Source organism: Mastacembelus armatus, chromosome 16 (genome assembly GCF_900324485.2).
Source record: "Mastacembelus armatus chromosome 16, fMasArm1.2, whole genome shotgun sequence".
Taxonomy (NCBI): domain Eukaryota; kingdom Metazoa; phylum Chordata; class Actinopteri; order Synbranchiformes; family Mastacembelidae; genus Mastacembelus; species Mastacembelus armatus.
In genome coordinates, this window is record NC_046648.1 from 7,945,534 (window position 1) to 7,958,732 (window position 13,199).

At 38.3% G+C, this 13,199-nt stretch overlaps 1 protein-coding gene across 1 annotated transcript in view; it reads right to left on the reverse strand.

Annotated features, from left to right (window-relative positions):
• Positions 1 to 13,199, reverse strand: part of LOC113122687 (proprotein convertase subtilisin/kexin type 4-like) — a 147,982-nt gene that overhangs the window by 122,597 nt on the left and 12,186 nt on the right. The window contains exon 4 of the mRNA XM_026294182.1: positions 3,979 to 4,071. Coding sequence (XP_026149967.1) covers positions 3,979 to 4,071 — 93 coding nt within the window. The remainder of the gene's footprint in view (positions 1 to 3,978; positions 4,072 to 13,199) is intronic.

Below are 13,199 nucleotides of genomic sequence, written 5' to 3' on the forward strand. Positions count from 1 at the left end.
ATATATATATATATATATATATATATATATGTTAAAATGAGGTCTGGCTCTCAGGCTGCATGCAAGGCAGGCCAGCTTCCTAATGCCCCAGAGCATCCCAACTTTTTGTTAGTCAGTTAAGTCTGTTAGAGTCAGTGATGTCTGTCAGTAAAAACTACATTTAACCGTTCATGTTATAATGGTCCATAGTCAAATATACAGGTGAGAGTAATAAAAAAAAATTGTTTATATGGTATGATCCAACTGTCACTAGGGTTTCCATAGGGTACTATACACACAGTATTGTGCATTAATTAATATAGTGGACTGATTTCAGTTATCAGGCAAAAAAGATTAAAAAAAAAAAAAAGAGTGTTTCTATTTAGATGTAACTTACATATCTATTCGTAGTTTTTATGCCCAACAGAGATTAGCTGGGTAAGCATCATGCAATAAGAGCTAGAGACATATTTTATTAGTTGACTGATTGACCTGATCATGACATTTGAAATGTTGATGGTGGAAAAAAATGTTCACTTTTACACCAGTTATGCTGCATATGTGTTTGACTGCCAGGAGCCTTATGGCTGGCATTTAACGGTGCTCCGAAAATTAGACATGACCTCCACACAGCTACACTTTAGCTTAACTATAGACAGATGTTAAGACAAGCAAAAGTGTTCCAAGTAAGGACATCAGAAGACTGGGACATATTCTGCACAGTGCTTTGTCAGTACACATGTGTTAAGTGTGTAGTACACCAGCAGGGACTTGTGTGTGTATGTCAGAAGCTGGCAGGGGGTTAGTATCTCAGACATTTTGCAAAAGGTCATTGTAGAATTCAGTCAGAGACAAGTCCATGCATTAGAGAAGGAAACTGCAATAGGAAATTTAGGAAGAGAATCATTTAGAGGAACGTGGAGCCCGAAGGAAACATGGAACATGAGACAAAAAAAAACTAAATGAACAATGTTGTCACACTGAAGTCATATTATCATAGTATGGTGTTAAATGAGTAGTGGTTGCCTGTGTGTCTATATTCCTTTATGCATGCATTATGTGTATGCAGAAGTGTTACGTGTTGCTTTTTCTTTCTTTAGGTCCGAAGGTATTCACATGTACAGGCTGTGTGAGTGCTTGTATGTGTATTGTGTCCTTATCTGTGTGTTGTCTCCAAGCTCTCACATTTTTGCTGAGCTGTTTTTCCACAGCCTTGCTAATTATGTCATTAGCAGTACAACAGATGATTGTTGCTTTGTTGGTAGAAGGATCCATCGGCCGGGTTTACATGGTAGCAAAACCACCACCAAAGAAACCACCAAGGACCTCCACCCCACACGTGTCTCTGCTGTAAACAATAAGCTGTTGTAGTACAACTCTACACATGTGATTTTCAGAACTCCATTCCCATGGACTGCTTTAGCACAGCCAGTGTTTGACTGATTGACAACAGCTGCTGCAGATGTGACCGATCTCAGGAGCCTGTTTATTATTCCACTGTAATTTACCAAAATCATATTCATAATCTCAACTGAAATTCTTCACTTTTAAAAGTATTTCATTTTGAGAGACTGAACAATAATTTCTATGAACTGTGATGTATAGTGTGTTGTGTAAAGCATTATCATTTGTTTGCCTTGGTTCCACATCATTATCTACACTTCCCTGACAAAGTCAGGAGTCATTTGTTAAAAAAATCTGATTTCTTCTTGCTTCTTTTTTTTTTTAGCTCATATTGCTACAGTACATTTTTCAGGACAGCGTAGTTACAACATGGCATAATGAATAATATATATTACACTGATGACTTTATATGGAATTTGCAAAAAACAAATAAATCCATAAACTTAAATATTAAATTAAGCAAACTTCATGCTGCTGATGATGACTGTGTGATCAGATCAAGCCAATAAGGGGCTTTCAGTAGATATAGTTAGGACAATGTAGAACTGTGTTCTATTTTATCCAGACAGCAATGTATCACAAAACATTTCTTTGCAATTTAATCTACAATGACTTATCCATCTTGTTGTATTCAGAGAATGAAATTATTCTTTGACAACACACTTTTGACACCTTTTATAGCATACTTGCCAAGCATCAGCCTAGATTACATTTGTGGTACAAAGCATCTTCCTTTGACATCTATCCACTTGTAATGTAACAAGTTGTTGAGATTTGTTAATTTGATCTCAAGTAACAATGTCAAAAACCACAGTCACCTTTCACTCTGTCTTGTTAGGATGCAACAAACACATCTCTCCCTATGGTCCAAAGACATCCTTTTCTGAACTCAAAGTTTTAGAATTGTAGCAACAAACACTAGTTCCATTAGATCTAAGGCTTGAAAACATCATCTTATATTGGTGATGCACCACAGTGATGCACCAGTAATTCAGTTTTTTTATCCTGAACAAAAGAAATGTTCTTACAGTTTTGCCAGTCCTGGGATGGATACTGTACCACATAACTGCAACAAGTAATACTGGGTTTTTGTTTTTTTTTTTAGCTCAGAAGACAGTTTAGGAAGCATTAACCTAATTAGTGAACTCTATAATGTAACCCACCTGGTGTGTAATGTGAAGTACAGTGTGTGATGCAGAGTGAGAAGCAGCATGCAGTTTTGTATAGACAGAGGCCTGGTCAGAGGTGGCAGGATGGCATATAGCTCAGGCTTTGGCAGCTGGCCAGCTACTGCAGCTAACACACCGTAATTGTGTTTGGCAACACATAACCCGCCAATAGCACATGTTCCATACAGCTATCACAACGCAAACTGTTTTAGAGACATTTTCTCTTGCCTTAGGGTTAAAAACATAACTTTACATAAAATAAAAAATACAACAAAAAAAAAAAGCTCAATGGAAAGTTGTTGAAACACGGTGTCTTGTAAAGAAATGCAATGTCTAAGTGGGCAATTGTTCATTATCCCAAAACATTATTTGTGCAATCCGTTAAATTTAAAACTCATTACAAAATGTGGGATATTTTAGGGCTGCAAATTCATTTTCACCTAAAGTTACGATGTTAGAAATGTAATTAAAGTTACAGTTTAATGAAATCATGAACCATACATGGAGTCACTGGAGATTGCGCATAAATTACTTCAATTAATCACACGCACTCTGATTCAGATGATAATTCTGAATCAGAAAGTTTAGAATCATCTTCTCTCTCTTGCTTTCTGTTAATTTCTTTCCCTTGCTTGTGCGTCTCAGTGCCTTCGGGTCTGTTCTTATCTGTGCGTACTGCTGCTTTGTGCATTTTGTTTGTGTGTTTCAGTGAAGGGACAGTGTGTTGGGGAAGGGCCAGAGGTCCAGTGCACTCTGGAGAGTGGACATGGCCAAAGCCACATCTCCAACCCTTTCTCTTGTCCCCCCCTCCATCACCCTGTGCCGTCATGGGATGTCTCCGTGGGTGATGGTTTCCCTGGCAACAGAAGCCCGGTGAGGAGGCTGTATTGTGCGCTCTGAGGGTGATGCAGAATGGCTTGTTGAATCCGACTGGGGAGGGGGGGCACAAAGTGATATCTTGTAGAACAGGCACACGAGCCACACAACGAGGGTAAACAACTTTAAGTCACTGCTCGCTACATGGCTCTGTTTCTTTTTTTTTTTTTTTTTCTGTTTCTCGCTAATCAACACTAGACCCTGATTAAAACAGCAACAGCAGCCAAATGAACTTCTATTTGCATATACATGCTGTGTAAAATCAGAACTGATGCCAGAGTGTGAATTCACCTTGACGTGGCCGTGTTAAATGTATCAAACAGTCACGTCTAAGTAGCTGAACGCTCTGATTTGCTGTAGTTACAAATCCATTTCCCGCTGTGTTACACAGACAGTGTGAGTCAGGCCAAAAAAGTAAAGTAAGAAAAGCAATCTCAGAGTGGCTTCTTTTGGGAATGTGCCACTTGATCCATTCTACGAGTTCTACTGTCTGGAGGATATTGTATTCAGCAGAGTACTTATTTATTGATAAAAATTAAAAAATACTCACCCCTGCTGCAGTCACAAGACTGTTCTCAAAGCTGTCTCTGTCAGTGCGCCCCCTGCTGTCTCTCAGCGTGTACAGACCCTCTAGGCTGCCAATCTATCAGCACAGAAAATCTGTGGTCAGGTTATAAAATCTCAAATTTTCATGGAATGAAGGTTTACAGAACACACACACAAAAAAAAAACACATTTGATATTAGATTTTATTGGTTGAGTGCACTGCTTATTTGTTAAAATAATGTGCCTTTAAAACTGAGTATGATGAGAATGCTAGAAGGTGCATTACAGAAATCATGAACGTGTTTCTGTCATTACAGAGAGACTAATACAGGTAGAGTGTGGGGGTCAAACAGTCAAACATATAACGTATTCAGCATTAATCACCCATATGACCTTGTACAACATGATTTCAGCGCATCCCTCTGGCCATCTGTCTTGTGTGGGTTTTCTGCAAGAGGTGGGCCAAAATCAAATAGCGCACAGTTTATCTAACCTTATCCTGGGCTTTTCATTTCCAAGCCTTATAAACTCAATCGTATTGACCGCCTGGGAGAGTTAGGACTAACTAAGTGAAATCTACTCAGAGGCAATTGTGTGCAAGCTCATGTTGTGTGTGTATGTGTGTGTGTGGCTTGCTGATTCTATCTTCCTTCACTTTCATTCTCTATATTCTCTGTCCCTGAGGTGCATCAGGGCTGAGACTGCCGAGTAAATTGTCCCAAATTGAGTTCCTTCTTGCCGGCAGATACAGGCCACATCCCGACCGTTTAGAGCAAGACAGAGAGAGCCACAGAGAGGGAGAGAAAACAATCACAGCACACATCACTTGCTTGAAAATTTTCTCTCTAATTTCTTGCCTTTCTTTTCTATCCACCCTCCCCATTTCTCCCTCTTTTCCTCTCCTCTGCTGATTTCCCTGCTGTCTCTCTTTCTTCTCCTAGCACATTATTCTTCTGCTTCTCCTTCTTTATATTACTCCCAGTGTGTCTTTGCTTGTCTTTCTCTGCTCTGATAGGTACACATAAGTCTTTCCTTGCTCTGCATGCCTTTTTCTCTCTTTTGATGAGTCTGTAACCTCATGTGTGTTCTCTTTCCTTCGTATTTCTCCCTCCTTCCCTCAGTCCTTGTTACACTTCTCCATGTCTCTCACTAGTTCTCGGTGTGTCCGCTTCTAACTCCAGTTTCTATCCCTACTGTTCATCCCTCCTTTGCCCTCTCATCCCACCTTCCATGGTTGGCTGTACCTGGTGACATAGTACCCATCAGCACAGACCTCCTGAGGTGGAGGAGTCTCGCTCTGACAATAATCACACAGTAAGTTTATAACACTGGCAGCCCAGCTGAGCTGCGCTGAGCTGAACTAAACTGAGCACCAGCGACTCCCCTGACGCTAGCACACTCCATTTAACTCAGCAGGGGGCTGCAGGCTAGCTGGGGCAGGGATGAAGCATGAGACAGGGATGGAGATGACAGTGGGTTTTGGGGGGATTGGGGCTACTATGGGCTGGTGATGGAGCAGTGACTGGAGACAGATACTGAAATGTGATGAGGATGGATGGCTGGAGCTGCAGGCAAAGAAGAAGTATAGGTTTTGGACTTTTGGATTACAGCATAGCAAGTTTCAGCAAGGTTTTTTTTTTTTTTTTATTATAAAAAATACTCCAATCTGTCTCATGGAACAATAACTCCTCTCTACTTTAACTGATTCATCTCCGCAAAATCCTTTCCCATTGTCTCCCTTAGCTTTTAGGGCTTTTATTTTTATATTGAAATCTTCTCTTCAATTGCAAAACCTTGGTTTTGTGAAACAAGACTCCCAACTAACTAATTAACCTTGATTTTATACTTCACTGTCACAGGGCTAAAGGAAAAAATAAATTGCTCTAGGGATGAATTAAGGATCAATCAATTAATGAAATTTGCTAAAACAGAATTTTAAAGGTACATATTTAAGATGGCAGCAAGTAAACACAATTTTGAGCTGATGAATGTAATGGAGACTAGGATGCACCAGTCTACCTTTTACCAATGCCAATTCCTATACCTCAAACTCAGTGCTCTTTTTTCATTGAAGATTAAAATGTGTTAGCCTTACTACATGGAACAAATCTAAAGAATTTTATTAAATATAATAAGAAATCAGTGCTTGTTTTGGCACTAAAAAGTCTGAGTCTGCAGCCAACATTTACTGATACAAGATGAAACAAACATACGTAAAACAGGAAATGGAAGCTTAAATGAATTTTATTTCCACTGACTTTAAGTTGAACCTGGTATTACAGATTGTTCAGTGTTATTTGTCCATGTTTTGAGATATTGGTTTCTGAGACTTTTGTATCTACATCAATACAAGGAACTTGTGGTTACCACAAATAAGAGGTTTTGAAAAAGTTACTCCTAATAGCCAACCATGGCACTCTCCATGGTGCTGATCATGTGGCTATGACTGGATGTAAACCTATACTGGATGCTCTCTCTTTTATGATGGGAAGGTTGACACCAGTGTGACATTCTAGCTAACACTTTATCTTGTCTAATTATTTATCTCGCCTGTCACCTGATGCTTGTTGTTTTCAGGGTAGTTCCTTTCTGTCTCTGTCAGTCCTTCCTGTCTCTTGTCAACTGGCACTTGGGTCGTCTTTGCATTCTCATACACATATCATTTTACAATGGGCCATCACCAGTACCAAGTACTTCAAAAAATTTTTTACCAGGACAGTGTTTCAAGAAAGACATACTACTGTTGATTTTTTTTTCATTACAATCCTCAGTGACATCTATTGTATTGGGTTAGCAGCAAAAATCTCAGACATAGCTCAAAACTTGTGTGTATCTAGATAACACAAGGTAACCAAGAAACAATGTTTCCGTGTAGTTTGGGTGACCTAATCCTTTCAGTTCATATAAGCAGAAAAAAAAAAAAAAAACAAAAAAACAACCCTACTGTTAAATTTGACTCCTTGATATTACTTGACACTGGACATGTGTAACATACACACATTTACACATAGTCAAACTATAGGTGTACATGAAAATTAGTGAGCAATTTCACACCAACCACAACAAACACACAGACACCTTTGTGCCCTGCCAAAGCAGGTTCACAGTAAAACAATATGAGGCCAATCACAGGACCATTGGTATGGTTCTCCTTCTGCTAATGAAGGCACTTTGAAAAGGTAATCTAATTCACCAGCAGCAATTAAGGCTGGGAGCGCCTTGTCACTATCAATTATCTGCTCCTTCATTCATGTTCTCCAGTGCGGACGCTGAGCCTGCCTGACACACAGCACTGTTGGACAAATCAACCCCATCAGCCAGCCAGTCACTGAGAACACTAATCATGAGAGTGTTCAAACACACAAACACACACACACACACACACACACACCCTCACACACACACACACACACACATACATACATACACAGAGAGAGAGACAGATATTGAATGCTTGAATCATGGTGCAGTGAACTGAGCTTGACATGAATTGGGATGTCCTGAGTAGCTGTAGTCAGAGGTAGAGCTCTATCTAGAGGATCAGTTACCAGTATACACAGTACATACTTGACCCTACACATGGTTATGGTTTCTCATGTTTACATCCATCACATATTGGTTACTGATCAAATGATGTTTTTTTAAAGCTAATGCTGAACTAGTTTCAGTATGAATACAAAGAAACGTAGACTTTATCCCAAAAGGGGGTTCAAATATGAAGAGCATTCAAGTTTTCTTACCAGTGCTCTTGATGAAATACAGACATGCATACACAATATTTGAATCCACTGTAAACACTGTACTGTACAACAAAAAGTTGTTGTTGTTACAAAGGCACATGGCATTCAGCAATCACGCTATCTGCACCTAAACCCTGTTTGAAAAATTAGGACTTTGTACCAGTTTCATGTCAGTCAGACTGAGTTATGTGATGTGCTCAGGGTGCAAATACAGCCCCGTCAGTGAATGATATGTAATCATTTGAGTCAACAAGAGCTATTGTGTATTTGAGTTCATCAACATCTATGCTTGTTTATTACTCGTTATACTGGAGTTATTTAAGGTCTGAGAAACTCCAAACTCTTTCTGATTTTTTTTCTTAACTAGGCCTATGAAATGAAGACTGAATCTATGACACTGATGCAGTATGCATGGAGCCACGGCACCCTGACCCATACCCTCTTGTCAGACGATGACTCCACAGATAAACTAGACCTTCAGACAGAGACACAAGCTGTCAGACAGGACTATTCAACATGCTCTTCTCAGGCCCTTGATTGCCTAAGAGAATCTCTCCAACGCATAACCTTAGCCCAAAGCACTGATGAAGAAGGGATTAGCATGACAGTACTGGTGCTGTAAGAAAAATTCTTCTAAGGATAATACCAGGGTATGATTATATTGCTGCAGGAAATAAAAAATACTGAGTGCTGACAGATGCTTATGGATATATGGATATATATTTAATGTAATATTAAATAAATTAAATGGAAATAAAAAGATTGCTACATTAAAATGTAATTTCAGGAATTTTACAAAATAATTATTAATACACCATCATTACCAACTGATATAATTAATCTCTGAATATTCAAGAAATAAGTAGACTATGAACCTGATTAAGAACACTAATGGAAATGTGTGCATATTTAGCACTCGTATAGTAAATTAGTAAACTATAATTTGCAATGAATTTTAAACCATTCAGATCAGGCACGTATGCAGAGTTTTTTCCAAGTTTGTGTGCACGATAAACTGTAAAATTAGCTGTTAAAAGTTGCACTTCAGCACACTGCTAAAAACACCTGCTGGCCACCAGCAAACATCCATTTTCTGCACCCAAGGAAGTAAGGAGAGTCAGCCTTGCATATTTGTAATCCAAAAACAATTTGCAAACAGTGTCCTAATTACATTAACATAATCTACCGCAACATGTGAAGTTTAAACTGTCCAAAAGACTGACTTGCCTGTCTCAGTACTGTAGACAGAGCCCCACACAGGAAGTCTCCAGCAGCCAGTGTATTCAAACAGAAGACACTGTTGATGTACGATCATACTGCTAAAAGACGGTCTATTGAATATGCTCAACACATCAGACCACGATAAAAAAAAAAAAACAAAAAAAAAAATCTACAACTTTGACTTTCCCTTGGATCAGCTACAGAACTGACTACTCCTGCTGAGATGGACAACTAATGAGGCGCCCATAAGGAGTAAATGTTGGACTGAAGTATTCTGGACCCCAACCAAAAATCACTTGCAATTATGTGAGTTGGAAAGCAGAGCGTTTAGAAAAAAGAATAACAAATTATTCACTTAAAGAACTGCATTTTAATTATCCCATGGTGGTTTTTATTTTGGTTTAGACCTAATGCACAGCCTGAAAAACAGGTAAGCTACAGTATAAAATTCACTGCTGGTTACTTTTCCAGCTTCAACACTTGCCAAAGGACAATAAAAACTTGGAATTAACTGCTTGTTTGTTTGTTTTTATTTATTTCTCAATGAAAATAATAATGACTTGAATTGGAAAAAATACTTTTCATTTTAGGAAAATGGATTGAATTATTATTGAGGCAGGTGTTTAATGTGCTACGTTTTATTTAGCTATGAGTCTATTGATAAATGTTCTTATTGCCAAGCTTAACGTTTATAGTACAAATGTTCTTTCCCAGGTGAGGCAGTATTTCTTTTACATCCAGCCAATGTGTCAAAGATTTCTCTAGATTTAGTATAAACAACACATTTTGCTCATACCTGTATTTTGTTTTGATTTTTCATAGTTCTTCGTTGGTGTCTACAGATAAAAAAAAAAAAAATGCCTGAGCTACCTCTTCAAGTGTCAAATCAGATTATCCAACTGCACAGCTTATGATTGAGAGGCCCAAGCCACAAAATTCAAAACAACTTACTTGAAAGACAAAGAAGATTTCAGACATGGTGAAACACAGAAGTTCAAAAAAGAGCCAGAGTTATTATGATGCTCGTTCCATCTTTTGTTCCTTAAAACCTGTTTTTTCAGTTTATTTTTTATGTCTTTGTGAGCTTTAATTTAAAGTTATTTGTTAATTTTGTTTGCTAAAAGGATAAAAACATGACTCAATTTGAAGCTTTATGACGATCCCTGAAGATTATCGGTAGTTTACTTTAACTTCTTTTTACGTTTACTGAAGGCAAAGCTGTACATATCCATCTATATCAATCCATCCTGAAAGTTGCATATGACTCTGTTTTTGAGTAAACATATCATTTTAAATCTCATCAAAATCGTAATACCATAGAAATGACAACCACCAGAGGTTAGGTGAGTTCACTTCTATTGGTTCCGAACTTCCTACTAAGGTTCATTTTCAACATGAAAGACAAAAGAAAGCAAACATCATATGTGAAAAGCCATAACCAGCACTTTTAGCGGAAGATAAATGGTAATACTGATATTAATCTGGGATGTGTTGCTGAATCAGCCTGGTGGCTAGCTAACCCAAGCAAAAAGCTAACAGTTTGTGCTGAGCTCACACTTTGTTGAACTGTGCTGAACAGATGCAACAGTAGTCTGCATTTAAGATCCCATTTGCTGCTGTTATTCAGAATCTGAGTGGAACAGAACAGCACAAGAACAATAGAAAGACCTCAGTTGCTACCGAAGTGTAATCTGTTGTATGTTTTTGTTTGAGGCCAACAAATAAAGTTTTTTAAGCAATGGTATTATAATTTGAGTTTGAAGAGGTTTCATCAAATTTGCAATCGCCATTCTTTATGTCATAATATAATCACAGTTTGAGCTCTCCTAACTTCTCTTTACTCTACACCCAAGAAGTCTACAATGCATCTGGAACAATGATGTGAAGTTTAACGACAAGTGTAATGATAGTTTATTGATCTTATGCGTGGAAACAAACTGAACTGAAGCCCAATAAAAAAAACTCCCCTACCAAATTAAGACGTCTTGGTGAAAAGTAAAGATACAGCTAATTATTTTTGTGCATCACCCAAAGAAAAAATGAAAACAGTTAAACTGGGTAAAATAATAATAATAACAGCTCTTTAGGGTTTTTTTAACACAACTCTGCTGTCCCAAACTGCACTGACTGAAGTGTAATAAGGTCATTTTTTTCCCATCTCAAAGGCAAAGGAAAATCTCAAAGTCAAAACTACAAACACAGGAGGAGCACAAATAGGGCACACACACACAAGCAAGCACGCGCGCGCACGCACACACACACACACACACACACACACACACACACACACAGCAGCAGCAGCAGCAGCAAAAGAAGAAGAAAGCTGAGAATCTCTAGAAATAACAGTAACGGTGAGACAGAAAGATAAAGGCAAAGATACAAAGCCAGTAATTTACCTTCTCCATTTTCTTAATTCTTTGTTATTATAAAAGGGAAGCACTAATGAGTACTGTTTTATAACTTGAATGTGATGAGCCCGCACAGAAACTGTGTTTTTAGTGTCTTGTAGTTCATTGTATTGGTTCCATGGCCCACAGCTTTACTGCTGGACCTTGTTCCACCATTGGACAATTGCTTTTACAGGAAAAGCTACAATAAACTTACAACTGGTTGCTGCCTGTCCAGAGCCAAACAGTGAACAGACATTTTTCAAAGTGTTGAGTTGAGTGAACAGAAAAGGAAAAGGAATATTGGACTTAAATTCATCTGTTGGCCAAAAGAAAAATCGGTCATAAAAGTAAACAAATAAAAAATTTTTTTTAAATTTTATGTAATTGTCCTAAAATTAACATTTTCATATTTGAGTTACTTTTCTACATTCAGGACAGATATTTAATGGCAGCCATAGCATGTTTGCACCACAAAGCAGCAGGCATTATGAAATGTGCAACCCTACACACAGGGGCTGATACTAAAACACCACTTACCAGGTAAAGAGACAGTCACTATAACTTAGCGGTCTCATCTCTTTACTCTGATTATCCCAATATTCCAATTACAAATTATTTTATAGGCTGTACTATACAACAGATTTATACATGTGTTTAGTAACACAAGCCTCAGTCCAAAAATTATACAACACACTGTATCTCCATAATAGCCTTCAAAAGCAAATATCACTATAAGCCTGATGCTTCCTACAGCCTTTGATGACAGTTCAGCAGCATTGGACTTTGAGTCATCTAAGAGCTGAAATATCCACAGGAGCTGTGTGCCCCACTGCTACTGACAGCCTCCAACAGACAAACAGATAGAGCAGAGAGAAACAGAAACCGAGGGAGGGATGAAAGGAAAAGCATGAAGAATAAACAAAAACAAACACATCAAGACATCAAGAGTCATTGACGCTGTGTGTGAGAGCCACGTGAGGCAGCACACCCTACGGAGAACACAGCAGCTGGTGTGTACACTAACAGCCCTACAGGGGCTATGGCCTCCACAGTCCAGACTATGGAGAAGGAGAAAGAAGACATTGGAGGAGGGCTGGGTGATGTTGGGCAATGCTAGGAGCTAAATAATGGGGTGAGCAGTTAGGCCTTGCTGGTATTACTGGGAAAAGCAGGAGAGAGGGGAGTGTGAAGGGTGCTATGCCACCTTAAAGGGACAAATATCAGGACTGGTCAGTTTTTGCAAATACAATTAGTTTAGTGTACATTTATAGGACCATTCTGATATATTACAATTTGGATTAGATTTCTTTGGGAAGATGGCACCATCCCTAAAAATGAACCCCACAAGGCAAGAAACATGATAAGTCAGATGATTGCATAGGCTTCAAACAAGTTCTCAGAAATGTCTAAAAAGACTTTTTCAAAATGCCCCATGGTGCCTGCTTGTTTTTTGACATTCAAGAACCAAAACAGATTCAATTTATTTCTGGTGTCAAAACAAAAGGCAGAAAATTTTACCATTTAAAATGTGGGGACCAGGTCATGTTTGATACTTCGGCTTAATAAATGACTAAAACAATTAAATGATTAGTCAAATAGTTGTAATTAACTTTTCTGTCAATCAACTAATAAGTCGACTACATGTTGCAGCAAATGTGAATATGACAACTCAAGTTAGTTGACTTTATTATGATATAATTAATTAACAATTTATTCAGGTGCTTAGAAATTGCTGTACCTGTCACCAATGAATGTATGAAGGTCATGTTAATTCATTGTGTGGGAATGTTAAGCAAACAGCATTACAGCATTTTCACCCACATACTTGAGATAATACAGTTAAAGTCCATCATCCATGCTGCACTCTGTCCTTC